Raw genomic sequence first — 18,114 nt, forward strand, 5'->3', positions numbered from 1 at the left:
ACTCCCCCGCCGGAACTCCTGGCTCCGCAACCGGCCATGGGGGAACCCCAGGTGCCCCCCCACCCCAGACCCAGGAGACACCAATTCCTGAGCCGGAGGGGCGAGTGAGGGGTCCCCTGCACGCTCTGTGGCAGACCCAGAAGTGGATTGGAAGTAATTCTGGTCCAGTTCTGGGTATGCCGCCAAGCATGCTGGAGACTCACCCACGCTCCCATGCAATGCTCCATCTGCCCCAGCATCTCAATGTTCATGAGCTGCCTGGTATCTTGAGGTACATAAAAAAAAAAACATTTAAAGCTGTGTCCGTCTTAATCACTGAATCTCTCCAAATCAATTCAGAGGGTTCCTATTTGATTCAGAGAGATTAAAGGGCCTCCTGATTCAATTTGGGTTCGGAGATTTGGCAGCTGAATCTTCACCGAATTGAATCAGCAACTGAAGCTTCATACAGCCCTAACAATCACTTTGACTTTTTCCAGCTGATGTTATTGTAGACTAGAGCACATGCAATAACCATGTAAAAATGAATGGAATTCTACTCTTGCTCATGTATAATCATTAAACAAGTTGCAGCTGCAGAATGTTTACTACTGACACAAGAGTAGAAAAACAAATGGTTTTCTTCTGAAATTAAGCTGAATTTGAAGATTATGTCCTTTTTAATATAGGAAATGACACAAGTTTGACAGAAAATCACTGGGGCAGGCAACCCAGCAATACCATCTTACAGAAACCTACAGAAGGGCTGGAAGGGACCTCTGGAGACAGTCCAACCCCCTGCTTGAGCCAGGTTCATCCCTATGAAAACCATCTTATAGGAATCATAATATAAACTCCATCTACAACTACCAACAACCCTGACACAACATGCACCTAACACCTTAACCTACTACAGCTAAAGCAGAAGAATCACAGCCACCAACATCCTGCTTCAACGAAATGTCAGTACAGGCCCAGGAGACCTGGGATAGGGAGCCACGCTACCACTACAGAGGAAAGCAAACCCCTCCCCACCAAAGCGACCCTGGGGAAAAATTCCTTCCTGACCCCAAATATGGCCATGAGCCTGAATTTTTTCAGAGCATAACTACATTTTAAAATAAAGTGTTAAATTATCTCTAAATGCATCCAACTTAATTTGATTTCACAGATCATTCTCTATTTAGGCAGCCACCTTTTGGTCGGCCTACATTTCATGTCTTGACATACCAGACAGATAAGATAATAAACGTGGATCTCAAGTACATGAAAAAGAAAAAAGAAATGGATACTTATAATTTATACGGTCTTGGGCTTTCGAACCCCTTGTCTCCTTTCTTCCTATTCATGCTGCACAGCTGTATTAAACCCCGCTGACCGTCACAGAGGCATCCTCCTCCTCCTCCTCATCTGACGGGCCCTTTGATTTGCCCCGGTCAGCTCCTCTCTCATTCCTGAGGCCTCAGCAGTGGATTTCAGGCTTCCCAGGTGCAGACATGGCCAACTTGGGGACGCAGGACAGCGGGAAAACAAACCCTACGCCATTTCCCCCCGCATCCACGTGTGCGTGCCTGCGTCTGCTACACACCTCCTCCCACGGGGAGGGCAAGCAGGGGAGGAAAGAGACAGATCTCCCGCCTCCTGGGCAAGAGAAGCCCCCTTCAAGCCTGCGGCTCAAGAGGCGACGGGCTGCGCTGTGGGGACGGGCTGGGCGCGGGGCTCATGCTCCCCTGGCACCTGGCTCAGGGAGCTGCTTTGGAGGCGGGAAGAGCCCGGGCCCCGCCGGCAGGCAGCCTCTACGTGCGTGCAGCGGTGGCGGCGGCTCGTCCCCGGGCGCCGGGCTCGCGGCTGTCCTGGGCTTGCACCAGCGGCTCAACCCCGTCAGCACCGCGCCCCGCTAGCCCGCCCGGCGCCCGCCGCCTCCACGCCGCAAATGAGCCCTGCCTCAGCCGCGGGCGCCATTTTGTTGGTAACCTTTGACCTCCCGCCAGTGGAAAGGTCACGGCGATTTTTTACGTTTTATTTCTCTTTTTTTTTTTCTTGTCGAAGCAAGCAGCCTACTCCCCGATGGGGAAACGACAGCGAGAAAATAATGAAGGAAAATAATTAAAGGCATACAAACAGACGGGTCTACAGCCGTCGCTGAAGCGCGCGTGCGCGGTAGGGTCCTCATTCTCCGGCCGCCTGCATTGAGGCTCAGGAGGACGCATGCGCAGCGCCTTTTTTTTGTCGCCTTACTCCTGTGTTCCGCCCGCTCTCTTAGTGCCCTTCCTGGGCTGTATTGGTCTAAGGGCACAGGTATTTGGGTAAATCTGATACCTTTAATTCGGCCAACTAAAATAGTTGTGAAAACTTCTTTGCAAGCTTTCAGGTCCCGAAAGCTTGCAAGAAATAATGTTTCCAGCTATTTTAGTTGCTGTAATAAAAGATACCAGATTTACCCAAAGAATCTTGTTTTTCTAGGCTGGGCTTTTGCAGTTGCCCTGTTTGCTTGCCCAGGCCCAGATGTTGCTGCTGGCAGGAAGGGACTGCCAAGTTGCAAAAGCCCAAGGCCTCTGGGGCTGGGAAGATGCTGACTTAACTGTGGCATGAGCAGAGCAGCAAAGACAACTTCCCCTTCCAAAGAAAAGGCCCACAGGCAATGGCTTTCTTCCTGGTGTAGGGAAACCTAGGTCCTCCACCATAAGGAATATAAGCCATTTGAACACAGGCTAATGACACGTTGTGGGTAGAAACCAGATTGTAAGACAATAAAAAATAGCCTGACCCAGGATGAGCCTTGCAATGATTTTGAAATCATTTGCAAAGCTTCCATCCGCCTGGTTAGGCTTGCAGCAAGGCTTGGCTTCCAAAACATTTGTCCAGATTTTCACTTTTGGCTTCAGCTATAAAACTTTTATACAAACTCTTTGTGCTCAGTATGTAGGAGGAGCCAGTTTTACCTCCTCCTCCTCTACTTTTCATCTAGGTATTTGTGGCTGTGACCACGCTTAGTCAAGTTCAAGCTGTGGAAGGTTTAAAGCAGTGCCGCGGCCTGTGGTCTCTGACACTGGATGCTTCTCCCATTCTTTTCATGTCAGACCCTTTTAATGCTGTTTTGACATCCCTAATTACCTCTTCCCCATCTCTGTCAGTTTCTCACTCTTCCCCCTACCTGATACTGATCTCGCAAAACTTTGCAGATTTGAAGAAAATACTGTTTTTGATTCATGTATGTGTACTTGTCCATTTTTATAATCTGTAATTTAAAATTCTCATTATGTTTATACTCAAATCCCATGAACTACATGACTCCCATGAACTACCCATGAACTCCCATGAACTACAACAGGAGTTGTGCCTAGCTAGAATGGAAGATCTGGTTCATGCATTTTTCAGCAGTCTATAGTGAATGGAACAGAAAATAAAATTCAAGAAGCTGCCTTTCTCTATGGGCTGTATATATACTGGTAATGGGCTCATAATCATCAAATGGGTGCTTAAAATTAGGCAAATAAATTAATTGTGCAGCCTATACATTTCAAAATATTGGCCCAAATTTTCAAGTTGTGTCTACTCGAGGCTGCTGTACTAAGTATGTCTGAGAGTTTTGGAAGTACTGTTGCTATCATGAATATATGTCAGAGTTGTTGCAGGCCTGTTTGTCATGCAAATTGTTGTTCTCTGAAATACCTAAAGATCTGGCCTTCCCATGAGGTCCCTAATGAGAGAATCAGCTAACCTGGGTGGGGGAAAGCCAGTGGAACCCACGGACCCCTGATTGGAGGGCTATAAAACTCTCCCACACCCTATAAGGCGTTGTCCCAGTAACAGCATTGCTAGGTGTAGCCATGCAGGAGTCTATTCCTCTGACTTCATTTAAATCATGCCACTACCTTGGGTCTCCTGGTATGGATTGTCTGCTTTGACTATGACCCTAGCTTGACCCCTGGCTTGATGTTCTGGAACTGGGATGGATGCTCAGCTTTGATCTTGGTTTTTGCTCTGCTAATCCCTCACTTAGACTAAGACTACACAACAGTCAGCCCCAGCAAGACCCACCAATATTCTCAGCTGCACACTGCATCCAAAAAGTTGACTTGCACAATCACTAAACCCTTCACAGAGGGAATGCTAAAACTAAGGATAACACTGGTGTTCTAACCCCATCCAGTGGAGTGATGGGAGCAGCAACTTCCACGTGAGCATATCTGTTCAATGTGTTATTTGTTCCACAAATGAACGCTATCCAAATGCTATGCTGATGTCTGGATGCCAGTCTGAATAGCAAGGGCAAAACAAATAATCTGGAATTTGCCTGTGCTAATGTAACATTTAAACTTTAATTTGAATTAGCCAGTTAATCTGAGTAAGTTGAAGGTAATATAATTGTAGAGTGGAATGTTCACATAAATGTTCTGATGCTCCAAGAAATGCATGTTGCTGGAGCAGATTCATCATGCTTTAACATATCTGAATATATTCTTATAATAAACCAAAGCTATTCAAAATATGGCATTGCCACAATAATATTACTAAATCCATGTCACCAGTGATTGATGATTTCCCAAATACTTGATGGCATCCAAGTTGGGGATTTGGGAATATATTTTAATAAGGCAATAAATCAGCTACAGTCTCCTCCAGTTTTACCATCATCTAATATTCTAATGAACCATATTAGAAATTGTGGTAGATAGTAAGGCTATTCTTTAATAACTAAGGGGCAGTCAACCTGCGTGTGAACATTATTTTTTATTTGGCATTTAATATTTGATTCAAAATGAAATGGGACATTTTATTCTGCCTAGTGGAGAAAAGATTATATGCTGAACTCATGTTTTGTGTCTACAAATGCAAGCATACATCTACTGCTTCCATCACATGTACCCAGCATGGACATATTGCCCAGGAACTGCTTGTCACACATAGTACACAAATATCCTGAAATCACAGTATCATAGGACTTGGGGTCGGAAGGGACCTAAACAGATCATCAGGTGCAACCCTCTGCACTGGTCAGGAACAGGTGCTGGGGTCATATCACCCCAGCCAAATATCTGTCCAGGCTCCTCTTGAAGACCCCCAAGGTAGGAGAGTATTTCCTTGGGAGCCCATTACAGAGCCTGGCAGCCCTAACCATAAAGTAATATCTCCTGATGTCCAGCCTGAACCTTCTCTCTAACAATTTGTGGCCATTATTCCTAGTAACCCTGGGTGGTGCCCAGGGGAACAGAGCCTTCTCCAATTCCTGCTGGTCCCCCCTGGTGAGTTTGTAAACCTCCACCAGATCCCCTCTCAGCTGAATAGGTTCAGGCCCTTTATCCTCTCTTTGTAGGGCCTGCCCGGCTGCCCCTTGAAAAATCTTTGGCAAGCTGATTGTCCTGCATTTACAACAGCTGTTGAAGAAAACATAGGTTGTTAATCAGCTATATGTGATCTTTCTGAACATTTTACTAAGCTCATGAAAAAAAATGCATAGGAAAATATTCCTTGTGCCTTCAGGAGATCTTTTGCTCTCTACTGGAGTCCAGTGAGATGTATTTAAGATAGTATGAAGCTTCAAGTGTTCCAGATGAAGGATCTGTTCTCTTATAGTCATTGGATGGCGCTAGATGGTTGCACTGGACTGAGGCCATGGAAAGTATGGGTTTCATTGTGCAAGCGAAAAAGCATGGAACCTCCCACATCGTCTTTGTGGTACAGCCACAGTATAACAACAAACAGCTAAAATTACTGTGAACCACCAGATTCTCAATTATTTGAAGACCTTAACAAACAGCAGTATAAAGAAAGTAGTGATTACAGTTCTCTGAGAGTTGCTAAATGAAATATGTACTTGTGCATGGCACTGTTTCAGTAGGCCAATTTTATTCATTGACAGCTAAGTAATCAGAATTTTGCTACTCTTAACCAGGTGAGTTTGCTAAAGAACACTACTCCATAATGGTCTCATTAAAAAAAAATAACTAAAATATATAATTACTACTTAAACACTACCAGTTTGAAAGGATTAATAACCAGTGCTAACTTTGTGTGCAGTCTTAGATGTTCCACATTAAGATTAGTGCCAACTCTTTGAACAGTGTATACTAGCCCTTAGTGAATTTCTTCCTGTTAATTTTCTATTGGATAGAAAAGTAGTTAAGATGTAGGCACTACGAGTCTATTCCCAGGGCTCTAGTTCCTGGAGTCACCTAGTTACATCAGAATCTCACATTTTTGGGGAGATTGGGGCTGAATAGAATGGCTTGGTTTACAAGTTACACTAGTGTAATCTATATTATGAATTTAAACCAGTATAGGTAGATTATACAAACCCCTGTATCAACATTTATTTTGGTATAAAAGTAGCCTTTCAGTTTAGCAAAAAGTAGCTTGGAAACAGATTTAAAACAAAATATACCAATCTTAAACTGAAGTAGGAATGTCTGCACAGTTTTGCAGAAGTTTAAAATGTGATTGAAGTTAAATGGATGTTTCCATTTTTGTAAATTGAAGTTTCCATTTTTGTCTTTGTGGTTGAAAAACAAATGTGTGAAGCAAGTGTAATCAATGCAGTTATTTGTCTGAGCATGCTGAGAACCTAAATATTGTCTCAGAGCGTTAACTCAAAAGCCACTCTATTGGAGAGGCCTCACAAGAGCTTATTCCACAGTCTGGACAACCTGACTGTGAAGACTTTCCCAATGTCAAGCCTGCATCCGTCTTCCAGGAGTTTGTGGCATTACTCCTGGTTTTCCCCTCGGATGCCCTGGTGAACAGTTGCTCACTGAGCCCTTGATGTACTCCCCTGGTGTAGCGATAACCTCCTACCAGCCTTCTTTAAGCGGGGCTGGGACACGCAGGGTAAATCTGGGCCCGCGGTAACCCCTCAGCCTTCTTTTCCTCAGGCTGATGTTCAGTAGCAATATGTAGGGGGTGCACAGGGGTGCACCCCCTGACCAACCGCGCTTCCCAGTTAGGTTACAGGCAGGTGGGAGCACTGGTGCCCTCCCTCGGGCGCTGGCCAGGGAGTGAGAGTGCTGGATGTAGCGCCGCGGACACTTTCCAGTTGGTGAGTTTTGTCGCAGGTGGATCTTCACCCTCAGTCAGTGAGATTGGCTGCAGGGACCCCCCAATCACTGACTGGTTGCTGGGGGGGGGTACGTGCCCCCCAGGACTAAGGTGGCACCAGTTGCCCATGCTGATGTTTTAGGTGTGAAATTGGTGACTTTTCTTTGTTGAGATGTCAATTCTGGGTGGTAATAATTAAAAAACACACAAAAAAAGGAGAGGGAGGAGCTTGGAGGGCAGGGTTTAAAAAAAACAAACAAACCCCACCCGCCCCTCCCCTTCAACGCTTGCAAACCAATCTCCCCAGGTAGCCTGACGTTATAGGCACCACTCACGTGTGCGAGATGGGTTGGGGGGGAATAAAGCCCGCCCCAGCGCCCTCTGAAGCCGCATCTTAGTGTAAACCACGGGATCAATCGGGCGCGCGCTAGCCCCGCCCTCCAAGCTAGCTCCTCCCCCTCTCCTGAATGGGCCCGTCCTCCAAGCTCCTCCCTCTCCGCTGCGTGGTCGCGTTTGCTTCTCGGCCCCGCCCGCAGATTATCCGGGCGCGAGCGGCGGTTTTGGCGCGCTTCTGCTGCTGGGGCCGGCCGAGCCATGCGGAGCCGCGCGGAGGTGGACGCCACGCTGCACATCGCCAAGCTCAACCCGGCCGAGCTGCTGCCCGCCGCGCAGTGCCTCCGCTTCGGGCCCCGCGCCAGCGCCGGCGACTGCTGCCTGCTGCAGCTGGAGGCCGGGCTGTGCGCCGAGCTGGAGGCGGGCCGCAGGTGGGCGTGCCGGGCCGAGCCGGGCTCCCCGGGCGGGGGGAGGCCCCACTCCTGCTCCTGTCTCTGTGCGGCGGGCCCGGAGATACCCTCCCTGCGTGTCCCAGCCCCGCTTAAAGAAGATCTTTAGTTTATTTGGTTCAGGGAGTGCGTTGAAACAAGCTGATGTCATCTCCAAATTCACGTCGGTGGCTTTGGAATGAGCTTTTTTGAGGGTTATCTGCTCGTGGGGCTAGATGAGGGGCATGGGGCTGGCCCACAGGATGGATTGGATTGACAGGCTTGCCCCGTGCTCCAGAGCCAGACTAGACCAGCCCCGGATCTGGCTCGTAAGGCTGGTCCAGCGCGAGCGCTGTATGCGGTGCATCCCCTGTACGCCAGCCGGGCTAACGATACACAGTCATGCATCAACCGATGCATCTCCAGCAGAACCCAGGAGGTGATTCTTCCGCTCTGCTCGGCACTGGTGAGACCGCAGCTGGAGGACTGCGTCCAGTCCTGGGCACTGCACTTTAACAAGGACGTGGGCAAGCTTGAGAGAGTCCAAAAAAGAGCCACCTGTATGATCACAGTCTTACACGGCAAGCCGTAGGAGGAGAGGCTGAGGGATCTGGGACTTTTCAGTCTGAAGAAAAGAAGGATGAGCGGGGATCTGGTAGCAGCTTACCGCTACTCTAGGGGAGTACATCAAGGGCTTGGTGAGCAACTGTTCACCAGGGCACCCGAGGGGAAAACCAGGAGTAATGGCCACAAATTCCTGGAAGACGGATGCAGGCTCAACATTAGGAAAAATTTTGTCACAGTCAGGGTGTCCAGATTGTGGAAAAAGATCCCTCTAGAGGTGGTGAAGTCACCTACCCTGGAAACCTTCAAGAGGAGACTAGAGAGTCATGTTGCTGGGGTCACCTGATCCCGAGTTGTCTTTCCTGCTTGATACAGGGAGCTGGACCCCATGATCTTCTAAGGTCCCTTCCGGCCTTACAGTCTATCAGTCTGTGAACCAGGCCTGCCTGCCTCGCAAGCACTGGGTTCAGTCTCGTGCACCAGGGCTGGGGCTAGTACATGCTTATGTGGCACATAGGCCTGAGACCCACGGGCATCACCATGGGTTAGGGGATTGGGCACTGTGAGTCAGGTCCACCCAGCAGGCTATAGTTTTGACATCTCTGGTTTAGATTGTAGCCTGGGTTAACTTTTCAGAGAGGATGTTTGTAAAGCAAGCTGTTAAATCCCCAACTACTTTCTCATTAGTAGGATATTGTAGCTTAAACTAATTGGCATATTACATCTACAGATTTTACATGCAGTTAGTTATAACAGTCACAGTACCGGTCACTTGTCAAGTTTAGCAGTGCTTAATTTATTTAAAATGTATGTTTTATTCTTAGATCTCTTCTCTAGGGATGACTAAGTATTGAATATAGTTATGCTCCCATTATAAATGAAGATTCTTTTGCAGCTTGGTTATTCGTGGTGAAAGGGATGAACAAGCTGTGCTGTGCAGTAAAGATAAAACTTACGACATGAAAATAGCAGATACCTCAAATATGTTGCTGTTTATTCCTGGCTGCAAAACTCCAGAGCAGTTGCTTACAGATCAAACCTTATGTAATATTTTTCACACGCAGGTATGTTCTCCTTGTTTATGTTAATAAAAATCTTACAAAGTCCCATCATTAACTGTACTTTCATGATCTCTTCCTTGAATCTCTTGAGTGCATTTTAACAAACTGCTTCCTGTCCTTGCAGTAGCAAGGTGTTCTAGGACTCTTACGATATCGATAGTGTCCTTATCCTCCTGCTTTACCTGTAATAAGCTAAGATTTTTTATTATTATTATTATTATTATTATTATTTATGTATTAGTTTATTATTGTTTACTTTTTGCTGGTTTGCATGGTGCCTAGTAATTCTACCAAACGTTTGGTTGTACGTTAATATGGTTTACACAAGCACTTGGCTTTTGGGTAGGGAGGATCTTGCCTTGAACTGGGGGTTAGACTACAGCAGTGGTGCTCAAGCTTTTGGATGAGTAGCATGGGGCCAGTCTGCAGGCCAGACTGAGCCCCACATGCTGAGATTGGGCCCTGGGGCTTGGCACTGTCCTATCCTGGGCCTGTGCACTGAGATCTGGTTCGTGGGCCAAGTGTTGAGCACCCCTGGACTAGATGACCTCCTGAGGTCCCTTCTAATCCTACTTTTCCATTGTTCTATTCTTTGGCTACAAGTGTTAAATTAAAATGACTCAAAAACATTTTATTTTCTTATTGTAGGTTGCTGGTTTTGCCAATAACTATTGGGAATTAAGGCGATGTCGACCAAAGCTGAAGAAACTGAAGAAACTTTTATCAGAAAATCCTTATGAAGGGCCAGACATTGAAAAAGATCAAAGCTCAGCTGATTCAAAGGTAAGTCTGTAAAATAAAACACTTTTGAGTTTTATTTTAATTTTCTGAATCATTGCCTCCTGCAGCCCTTAAAAATTGCTAATGAATTGAAAACAACTCCCCACACCACTTGCTCTATTTATAAGTTTTGCCTGAGTGCAGAGTTGTGCCCTGCTCTCACCTGTGTGTCTTCTTTGTTTGTCTGTGTTTATTTTTTGTTTATTTTTCACCCACCCCCTGAGAGAGCCTGGCAGATTAGCTGGGAACAGTTAGTTACTTGACAGCAGCCAGGAAGATGTTGGCCTGGTAGTAAAGAGAAGAAAAAGACTTCTTTTTGTGTAAGAAGTGAACAGATTCAGCATTATTCTATGGGAGAAGACATTTTTAGCTTCATTTTGGGAGAGTTGGGAGAGGTGAACAAGTGACAGCCTTCACTGGTCTCTGAGAACTTAGTAGTCCTTGTTGGGTAGAAACTCATTCAAGCCCTACTTCTCTGTGGGAGAGGAGAACTCTGTGATTAACCACCAGCATTTGTCTGACAAACGGTCAGAAGTTTTATTGACTACAAAGCATCTACTAAGCACAAAGCAAGTCATTAACTGGGGTTGCCAGAATGTAAGGAGACAGTTACCAAAGACTGAGCGCGTTAATGTGACTCTTCGCCACTTCACAGTCTGTCCAGAGCTGTTACGCAGGAGATCCTTCCCTCAGCCGGCCGTTCTGGAAAAGCTTCCTGGGTTGCGCTGTTGTTCCAAGTCCGAAGGCTTGGTCGTCCTTTAGAGATTCATGCAGATGTCTCCCTCAGAAGCTCATGCAAGTGGTTCAGATAGCATACAGCGAACTCTAACTTCACTTGCTTAGGCTATTTAACCCTTTAGTGACATCATTATTATCAATGCTAGCCAAGCTTGTTATATAATATTTTGGCTCGTAGATCCTAAAAATACAATAGCATATCCTTGCACCTTGAGAATATTTTCCTGTTATTTTCCCATCCCCAAATTAATTACTCCTAAAAATTACCATGTTATCGTTTTATTTTATGATTCTATTGTTCCATTGTTTTAAATGTTCCAAATTCCCTGGCATTTTACTGGGGTTAACTTTAGGTCACAATCACTGCCAATTCTGAGTCATCTCAAAAAGACTTCTGGGGGTTTGGTCAACTTGACATGACTAGATTCGATTTTCCTTGCAATAGTCCTCTGACTGCTAAAATATAATGTCTGTTTCCTTCACTTGTATGTGCCTGTAGTTCTGCTTCTTGTGACTTCAGATTTTTGTCTTTGCAAGTCACCCACCTTTCAGGGAAGGAAATAGAATAATAAGAAAATAAAGGAAAATGGCTTGGATGTAGTCAGTGAATATGGAGGGAGAAAACTGAGATGTCTTCTACCAGAGTTACTGCTTTTACTATTAACATGCAAATGATGTTTCCAAAAAACCCTGTTCAGATTTCTAGTTAGTTTTCTTAACTACTATAATGTTTGTGATACATATAACTCATATAATGTTGTTGTAGATCATGCAGAAACAATATTTCATGTTCACTTGGTAAACCTAAATTGAAGTTGGACCTGACTCTTCTTTTTTCTCTTCCCCCTTGCATATACAACAGTATACAACAGAAGACTTTCTAGAATGCATTCAAGCAAGTGAGGAAGAAATACTACATTATCTGCAGGTTATAAATGCCTGCAAAATTGAAGGTATTTATTTCTAGAGAATATGTATGATTTAGCGTAACACATAGGCTTCATCTTAGTGATAAGTGCACAAAAATGGAGATTGCAGAGCTTTTCTCCTCCCTCCCTTCCACGTCTTTTATATTCAGATTACTTTCTTTTATAGTCTGCCATGAGGATGTCCTTTCATAGCATCTGAGGAAGTGAGCTTCTGCTCATAAAAGCTTACGTATCCCTGATTCAGTTCTGTAAGGTTGCATCTCTATTGTCCCTCTTGCCTGATTTCAAATTAAAACAGCTACCTACCTCTATTGTCCAACAAATTACTTTATAGTAGCCTCATTTGATTCCAGCAGTTTCTATCATAAAATGAAATACAAAGATGAGGAGTAAACTGGAAAATGTTTGTCACTTCTTCTCCAACTCTTTCAAAGTATGGATTCCAGCTTATTACATTCCCATGGACCAGTTCCCTTTTCATTTGTAACTGCAAAATACCCAGTAGCTTTAATATAGAAGGCTTCAAGTTCACTTTGAAAAAAAATAATTATGCTGGTCTCCATTTGTTCCTACTGTGTTTTTCATTAATGCCTATATCATATCTCCTGCCTTATGCTGTCTAACTGGTGGCCCATGGGTCACATGCAGCTGCTGAAGGGTTAACTTGTAGCTCCTGGGCTTCTTGTCTAGGTGCTGTTCTCCCCACACTCTGGCAGCTGCTGTTAGTGTCTCCAGGGTCTCTCTGCCTTCTCAGTTTCTGCTGGCTTTTGGGGGTAGGACTGAGGGAGCTTGCAGCTGGGTGGCTGCAGGAGAGGCAGGGGCTGTGTGGCACAGAGTGGGTGTCATCATGGTACAGAGGAAGTTACCTGCTGCATGATGTGGTGGGGGGAGTTCCTTATGGTATGGCATGCAGGGCACAGACAGTACAGTCGGGGGGACCTGTGGGGTGGTGAAAATGTCTGTGGTAGGAGGGGCACTAACAGCTTGTGGCTCATGGTGCGTGGCTGGGGGAGTCTGTGGCCTTCAGCCACTCAGAAGTTGGACAGCCCTGGCCTATATAATATTGCATTACACCTCTTATATTTCATAGGATATTGGAGAATTCTAGAATTTGATTATGAGGTGAAACTAGTGAATCATATAACTCAACTAATAGACTCTGAGTCCTGGTCTTTCAGTAAGGTTCCTTTAAATGTCTGTCTTCAAGAGCTTGGACCTTTGGAACCTAAGTAAGTGGTGTTTTTGTTGTTTAAGTATTTAATAGTTGAAGAACTATAAGCCAAGGTACTGATAGCCATATGAGTTATCACTAACATTTTCACTTACTAATTTCATTCATATTTACACTAACTCATTTCATTTTTTCTGTAACTATGGAATGCAGCCAGCCCAGTGTTTAAGAGTAAATATCCTTGGTCTTTTTATGTAAAGTACAGTACAGTCGGGTCTCTCTCTTTATGCCAGGGTTGCATTCTAAAAAACACTTGCATAAAACAAATTCACATAAAGCAAATCCATTATTACATGCATTTAATAGGGGTATGTACCAGCGTCACTTCCATTGCCAAACCACTATAAATTCAAGCAGTAATCACACAATAAAATAACTGCTGCACAGAGAGGCTGTGAGCGCCACGCTGCAAGCGGTGGCACATGCAGGGGGTGCATCGCCAGGGCAGCATGAGGCAGGCTGGAGAGGCACCTGGGGGAGGGAAGCAGGGTGGCAAGGAATGCTGGCTGCTCACCATCCTAGCTTCACCCTGCTTCTCTTCCCTGGGTGCCTCTCAAGCCTGCCCCGTGCTGCCCTGGTGACACATCCCTGCACGTGCCACTGCTCGCATGTTATGCGGGTGCGACCCAGCACAGCTGGGAACAGCAGGACTGCGGAAAGAGGCCACGAGCTCCTTGCTGTGCCAGGTAATGCCTGCCGGGCTGGAGAGGCACCTCAGCCAAGGAAGCAGGGAACAGCAGGGCCACACAGAGATGGTGCTTGGCCCACACTGCAAGCAGCAGCTTGCGCAGTGGGCATATCACCAAGGCAGTGTCGGGTGAGCACCTTCTCTGTGCAGCCCCATTGTTCCCTGCTTCCCTGCCCCGTGTGCCTCTGCAGCCTAGCGGGCATGACCTGATGCAGCAGGGAGCTTGTAGCCTCTGCACAGCCCTGCCATTCCCAGCTGCAAGGGGTCATGTCCGCTGGGCTGGAGAGGCACCTAGGGCAGGGAAGCAGAGCTGCAGGGAATGGCGGCCGCTCATCTTGTGCTGCCCTGGGGACGTGCCTCCTGTGCCTGCAGCTCTGAGGGGCACAGCCCTGCGTCACAGTAGGCACGTGGCCGGGGCAGCAGGGTGTGTGGTGCTGGGACCAGGCAGGGAAAGGAGCCAAGCTAGGCCCAGGATTGGGGCCAGGGCCCACTGCGCCAGTGCATCCCCCTCGCAAGTGTGTGCGGCAGTGGGGAGCCAGCCCTCTCCTTCCCCCGACAGGCCACCAGAGGCTCCAGCCTGCTCCCTGCTGGGGCCTTCCAGCTGCACACTGCAGCCCTGGGCCCCAAGCATCCACCGGCTGGACAGCAGCTCCAGCCCTGCCCAGCTCCCTCCCTACAGGGGCCTCAATCCCCCTCTTTCCCCCACTTTATCTGCTAGAGCTGCCCTCAAGGTTACTTGGGGCCATGTGCATGTACTGTATATGCACATGGCAGCCCCTGTCTCACCACCTTCCTTCTGCTTCCTCCCAGCTCCCTGCAGGCTGGCACTCTCAGCCTGCAGGCTGCTCATTGCCAGCTGACTTCACGTAAGATCAGATTTTTCTCGCACAAAGCGAATTTCTGGTATAAATAAGGTTGTTGCATATAAACTAATTTGCACAAAACAAATTTGCATAAAGAGAGACCCGAGTGTAATAAGGATCCTTTGTACTATTAAGGCTTAGTCCAACTTTAATGACCGTGTAGCAGTGCACTGTCTAAGGGAGAAGTCTGACTACTTGGGAAAATGTGCATTCCTACAATTCCCTGGAGGGACAGCTTGCAACCTGCCAGTTGACTGCATGTGTGTGCCTAAACTGACTGGTGTGCAGGTGAGATTGGACCAGGACCCTATCTCATAATCTCTTTTAATTATCTTGTATCCCATGGAGCACTAGAAATGAGCCACCTTGTACTGCGGGGAGCATGAGCTGCAATTTTATCTTGTGCAGGGGTTCAATATCAAAGACTTCTTGTACCCTTTTTTCCCACCCCCTCTTAAATTGTACCCCTGATCCATGGAAAGGGGGGGTGGGGAGCAGGATTTCCAAAGAGTCTATCCCAGTCTCTTGGTCGTAAGCAGTGAGTACTGTTAAAGTCTTTCATGCTGGCTCGGCTGCATAGTATACATTGACAGTAGTATATGTTGACACTAATTGAAGAGCTCTCTAGAGTAGAATACCATCATGAAGCAAAGCAAGTCACGTGTATGTGGTGGATCTCTCATGCACAAAACACTGGTAGTTTAGTGCTTTGTGTGATGTAACTATCTGTATACACTCTTGACCATTATAGTGATTATGTATGAAGATGATAGCAGCAAAATATTTTAAAGCCATTCAGTCAAACTGCAAATGTATTTTCAAGTTTACAATTTTAAGTGCAACAAAAATAAAAGTAAAGCCTTGTTTAGGGGACTGTAATGTACTTGCATGTTTTATTTGATTAAAAAGTCTACAAATGAATACAAAGAAGTAGGATAGTGTGGCAGCTTCTTCCTAACCTCAGCCTAACATGAGTAACTACCTCTCTCTAGAAATAGATACAGGTTAAACCAGTGGTGCTCAGTCTTCTGGCTCTGAGGGCCAGAAATGTGGTGCAGGGCTGCTCCACAGGCCTAGTGCACAGGGCTTCATCTGGCCTGGGGGCTCTCTACAGGTCTGGAGACTTGGTAGCAGCGGGGCAGCAGTTAACATTACCACAACTTCCTCACTACCAAATTCCTGGGACCTACATGACATGTGGCCCATGGACTGGAGGTTGAACACCACTGTGTTAGACTATAATTTGATACCTTTACTCCATTGAGTATCATCTCTTTTTAGTATGTTGTAAGTTACTGACACATTTTGTGCAGCTCCAGTTTTGTGTTTTGCTAATGAGGGACTGGGGTCCTATTGTTATAAGTCTTGGGAATCTAAAGTCAGACTCTTCCATCCTGTCCTTTTCAGCCATTATCCATTCTGTTTTCCTTTCAACCAATTCACTCTTCTTAGTTTTGACACCCTTCTGTGTTTCTGTTCAGTGTGTTACTAGCCTTTAGCCCTTGGGACATGTTTCATCCTCCCATTTTTTCTCTTGGTTTTGTCTGCTCCTGCTCCTCTTTGTATCTACTGCTGCAAATTCCTAGTCAGAAGAATTAAAAGACTTGTAGTATTTCTAGCGGTGGGGGACAGCACAAGTTCAAACTAGATTCTTTTGGTCAAAAAATGAAACGTATAAAAGTAAACCTTTTAAATTCTCATTTTTTTCAGAGAAATGATAGAACACATTCTTTTAAGTTATGGAAAGAAATATACTGATGACGGTAAGTTATGACATCTTAAGCTTGTAAGTAAAGATGGTAACACCAATATTACCAGTGTAAAGTAACAGAATAGGTTTTGTTAGGGTATTATGAGTAGAGAGGTTATTTTTAATTAAAATCCTTTTTAGGCTGATGACCAAGACTTCTTTTCTGTTGAACTGGCAGTGAGGAACTAATGTTGTAGTAAATTAATGAATTTAGCAGAGATCTTTCTAAACTTTTAATTTCTATGATTTGAATTCAAATCTTTTGTAGAGAATTAAAGTACCTTTTTCCGATGGATCTTGTTATCCAGGCATCTGAATTACTCTGTCTGACCAAATAGGATGGCCTTCGAAAGAGTGTGCAGGTCAAGATAAATTGTTTGTGATTTCAGAAATTAATAACAGATTGGGACTAGGAGAACTTGGACTGTTACTATGATGTAAGGCTTTCTGTTTGCTTATGCTGAGAACAAGAATGTGGCAGGACTGAACTAACCACTGAAGAAGCTGAGGAATGAGTTACTGTGGCATTTTGGGATATCTTTAGACAAGTTGCCGAAGAAACAAGTCTGAATTACAGGAAGCCTATGGGAGAACCTGGGCATAGGCCTCATGCCCAATATTTGTCCTGTCCTTAATCATGAGAATTCGCCTAGTTTTCTGGCAGAGGGGAAAGAAGGCGAGAAGTCTCCCTCGCCCCCTTCTTTACTCTACATCATGGTAGAAGACCCAGGATGAGAATGTAGATCCTTGGAAACTAAAAAAAAAAAAAAAAAAAAGAGGCAAAGTTATTTCCTGTAGGAATAGGTTGAATCCCAAATACGTTGGGGAGGGGATAGGGATGGAATTAACTTTTATGCTGGGATAAATACAGGTCTATTGAGATCAACCTTATGTCAACAGGGACCAGAATAGGGCCTAGGACATATTGTGTTCCGATGTTTATTTCCCTAGAAAGGAGAGACTTGGTCAGAAGGTACCACACTTGATCTGAGCCTACAGGAGGCCCATCAAATTAGTAGAGGGGTGGAGGAATGAGGCTGTCTTGTCCTAATAGCATAAAATAAGAATCCCTGGCTATGTGGCTTTTTTTTTAAGCAGGTGAAGTTTATTTTGAAATGAACGAAGACAAAATATGCAGAACTACAGCACAAATGCTCTTGCAAAATGCAGTTAAATTTAATCTATCGGAGTTTCAAGAAGTATGGCAACAAAGTGTTCCTGAAGGAATGACAACAAGGCTGGATCAGCTTAAGGTAACGTTCTCTAAACCAACTTGTTTGGTTTCATCCATTTGCAGGGTGTTACCCTTACTACTGTGTTATATAGAACTTAGATAAATCATGAGCCAACTTGCTGTTTCCCACTTTATTTCAAACATATCTGCCAGGGGCTCAGAGCCAAACTCCCCCTGCATTAGTCTTCTTATATGAGATTCTGTGAGAGAAATTGCCTAGACTCTCAATAGCTTAGCAGAGAAACTATCATGAGCGGCTCTTGGATTTTGAAAAGAGGAGTGCAAATGGTGTGCTGTGTTATATGTGATGACACAGCACACATTTGTCTTCACTTAAAGAGAAATTAGAAACTTTACTGAGGTGCTAGGGGGGCCAACACAGTTTAACATCAAACCAAAAACAAATATAACTTTCATAGACATTAGGACTGGAAGGGACCTCGGGAGATCATCGAGTCCAGCCCCCTGCCCAAAGGGCAGGAAGTCAGCTGGGGTCATAGG

The 18,114-nt window shown here is 45.5% G+C and overlaps 2 protein-coding genes and 1 long non-coding RNA gene across 4 annotated transcripts in view; 1 reads left to right on the forward strand and 2 right to left on the reverse strand.

Moving 5' to 3' along the window:
* Positions 1-1,825, reverse strand: part of TAF2 (TATA-box binding protein associated factor 2) — a 104,290-nt gene extending 102,465 nt beyond the window's left edge. The window contains exon 1 of the mRNA XM_019552290.1: positions 1,276-1,825. Coding sequence (XP_019407835.1) covers positions 1,276-1,328 — 53 coding nt within the window. The 5' untranslated portion in view covers positions 1,329-1,825. The remainder of the gene's footprint in view (positions 1-1,275) is intronic.
* A 5,722-nt stretch (positions 1,826-7,547) lies between these two features.
* DSCC1 (DNA replication and sister chromatid cohesion 1) overlaps positions 7,548-18,114 on the forward strand; it is a 15,969-nt gene continuing 5,402 nt past the window's right edge. Inside the window, exons 1-7 of the mRNA XM_019552316.1 lie at positions 7,548-7,778; positions 9,235-9,403; positions 10,049-10,183; positions 11,781-11,871; positions 12,938-13,076; positions 16,340-16,392; positions 17,478-17,632. Of these exons, the coding sequence (XP_019407861.1) occupies positions 7,609-7,778; positions 9,235-9,403; positions 10,049-10,183; positions 11,781-11,871; positions 12,938-13,076; positions 16,340-16,392; positions 17,478-17,632 (912 nt within the window). The 5' untranslated portion in view covers positions 7,548-7,608. The remainder of the gene's footprint in view (positions 7,779-9,234; positions 9,404-10,048; positions 10,184-11,780; positions 11,872-12,937; positions 13,077-16,339; positions 16,393-17,477; positions 17,633-18,114) is intronic.
* The window catches only part of LOC109321580, a 48,533-nt gene continuing 40,795 nt past the window's right edge, over positions 10,377-18,114 (reverse strand). For both annotated transcript variants that reach the window (XR_002104091.1, XR_002104092.1), the window contains exon 3: positions 10,377-10,465. This is a non-coding gene — a long non-coding RNA (uncharacterized LOC109321580). The remainder of the gene's footprint in view (positions 10,466-18,114) is intronic.

This window comes from Crocodylus porosus, unplaced genomic scaffold (genome assembly GCF_001723895.1).
Source record: "Crocodylus porosus isolate Cpor-Errol unplaced genomic scaffold, CroPor_comp1, whole genome shotgun sequence".
NCBI lineage: Eukaryota > Metazoa > Chordata > Crocodylia > Crocodylidae > Crocodylus > Crocodylus porosus.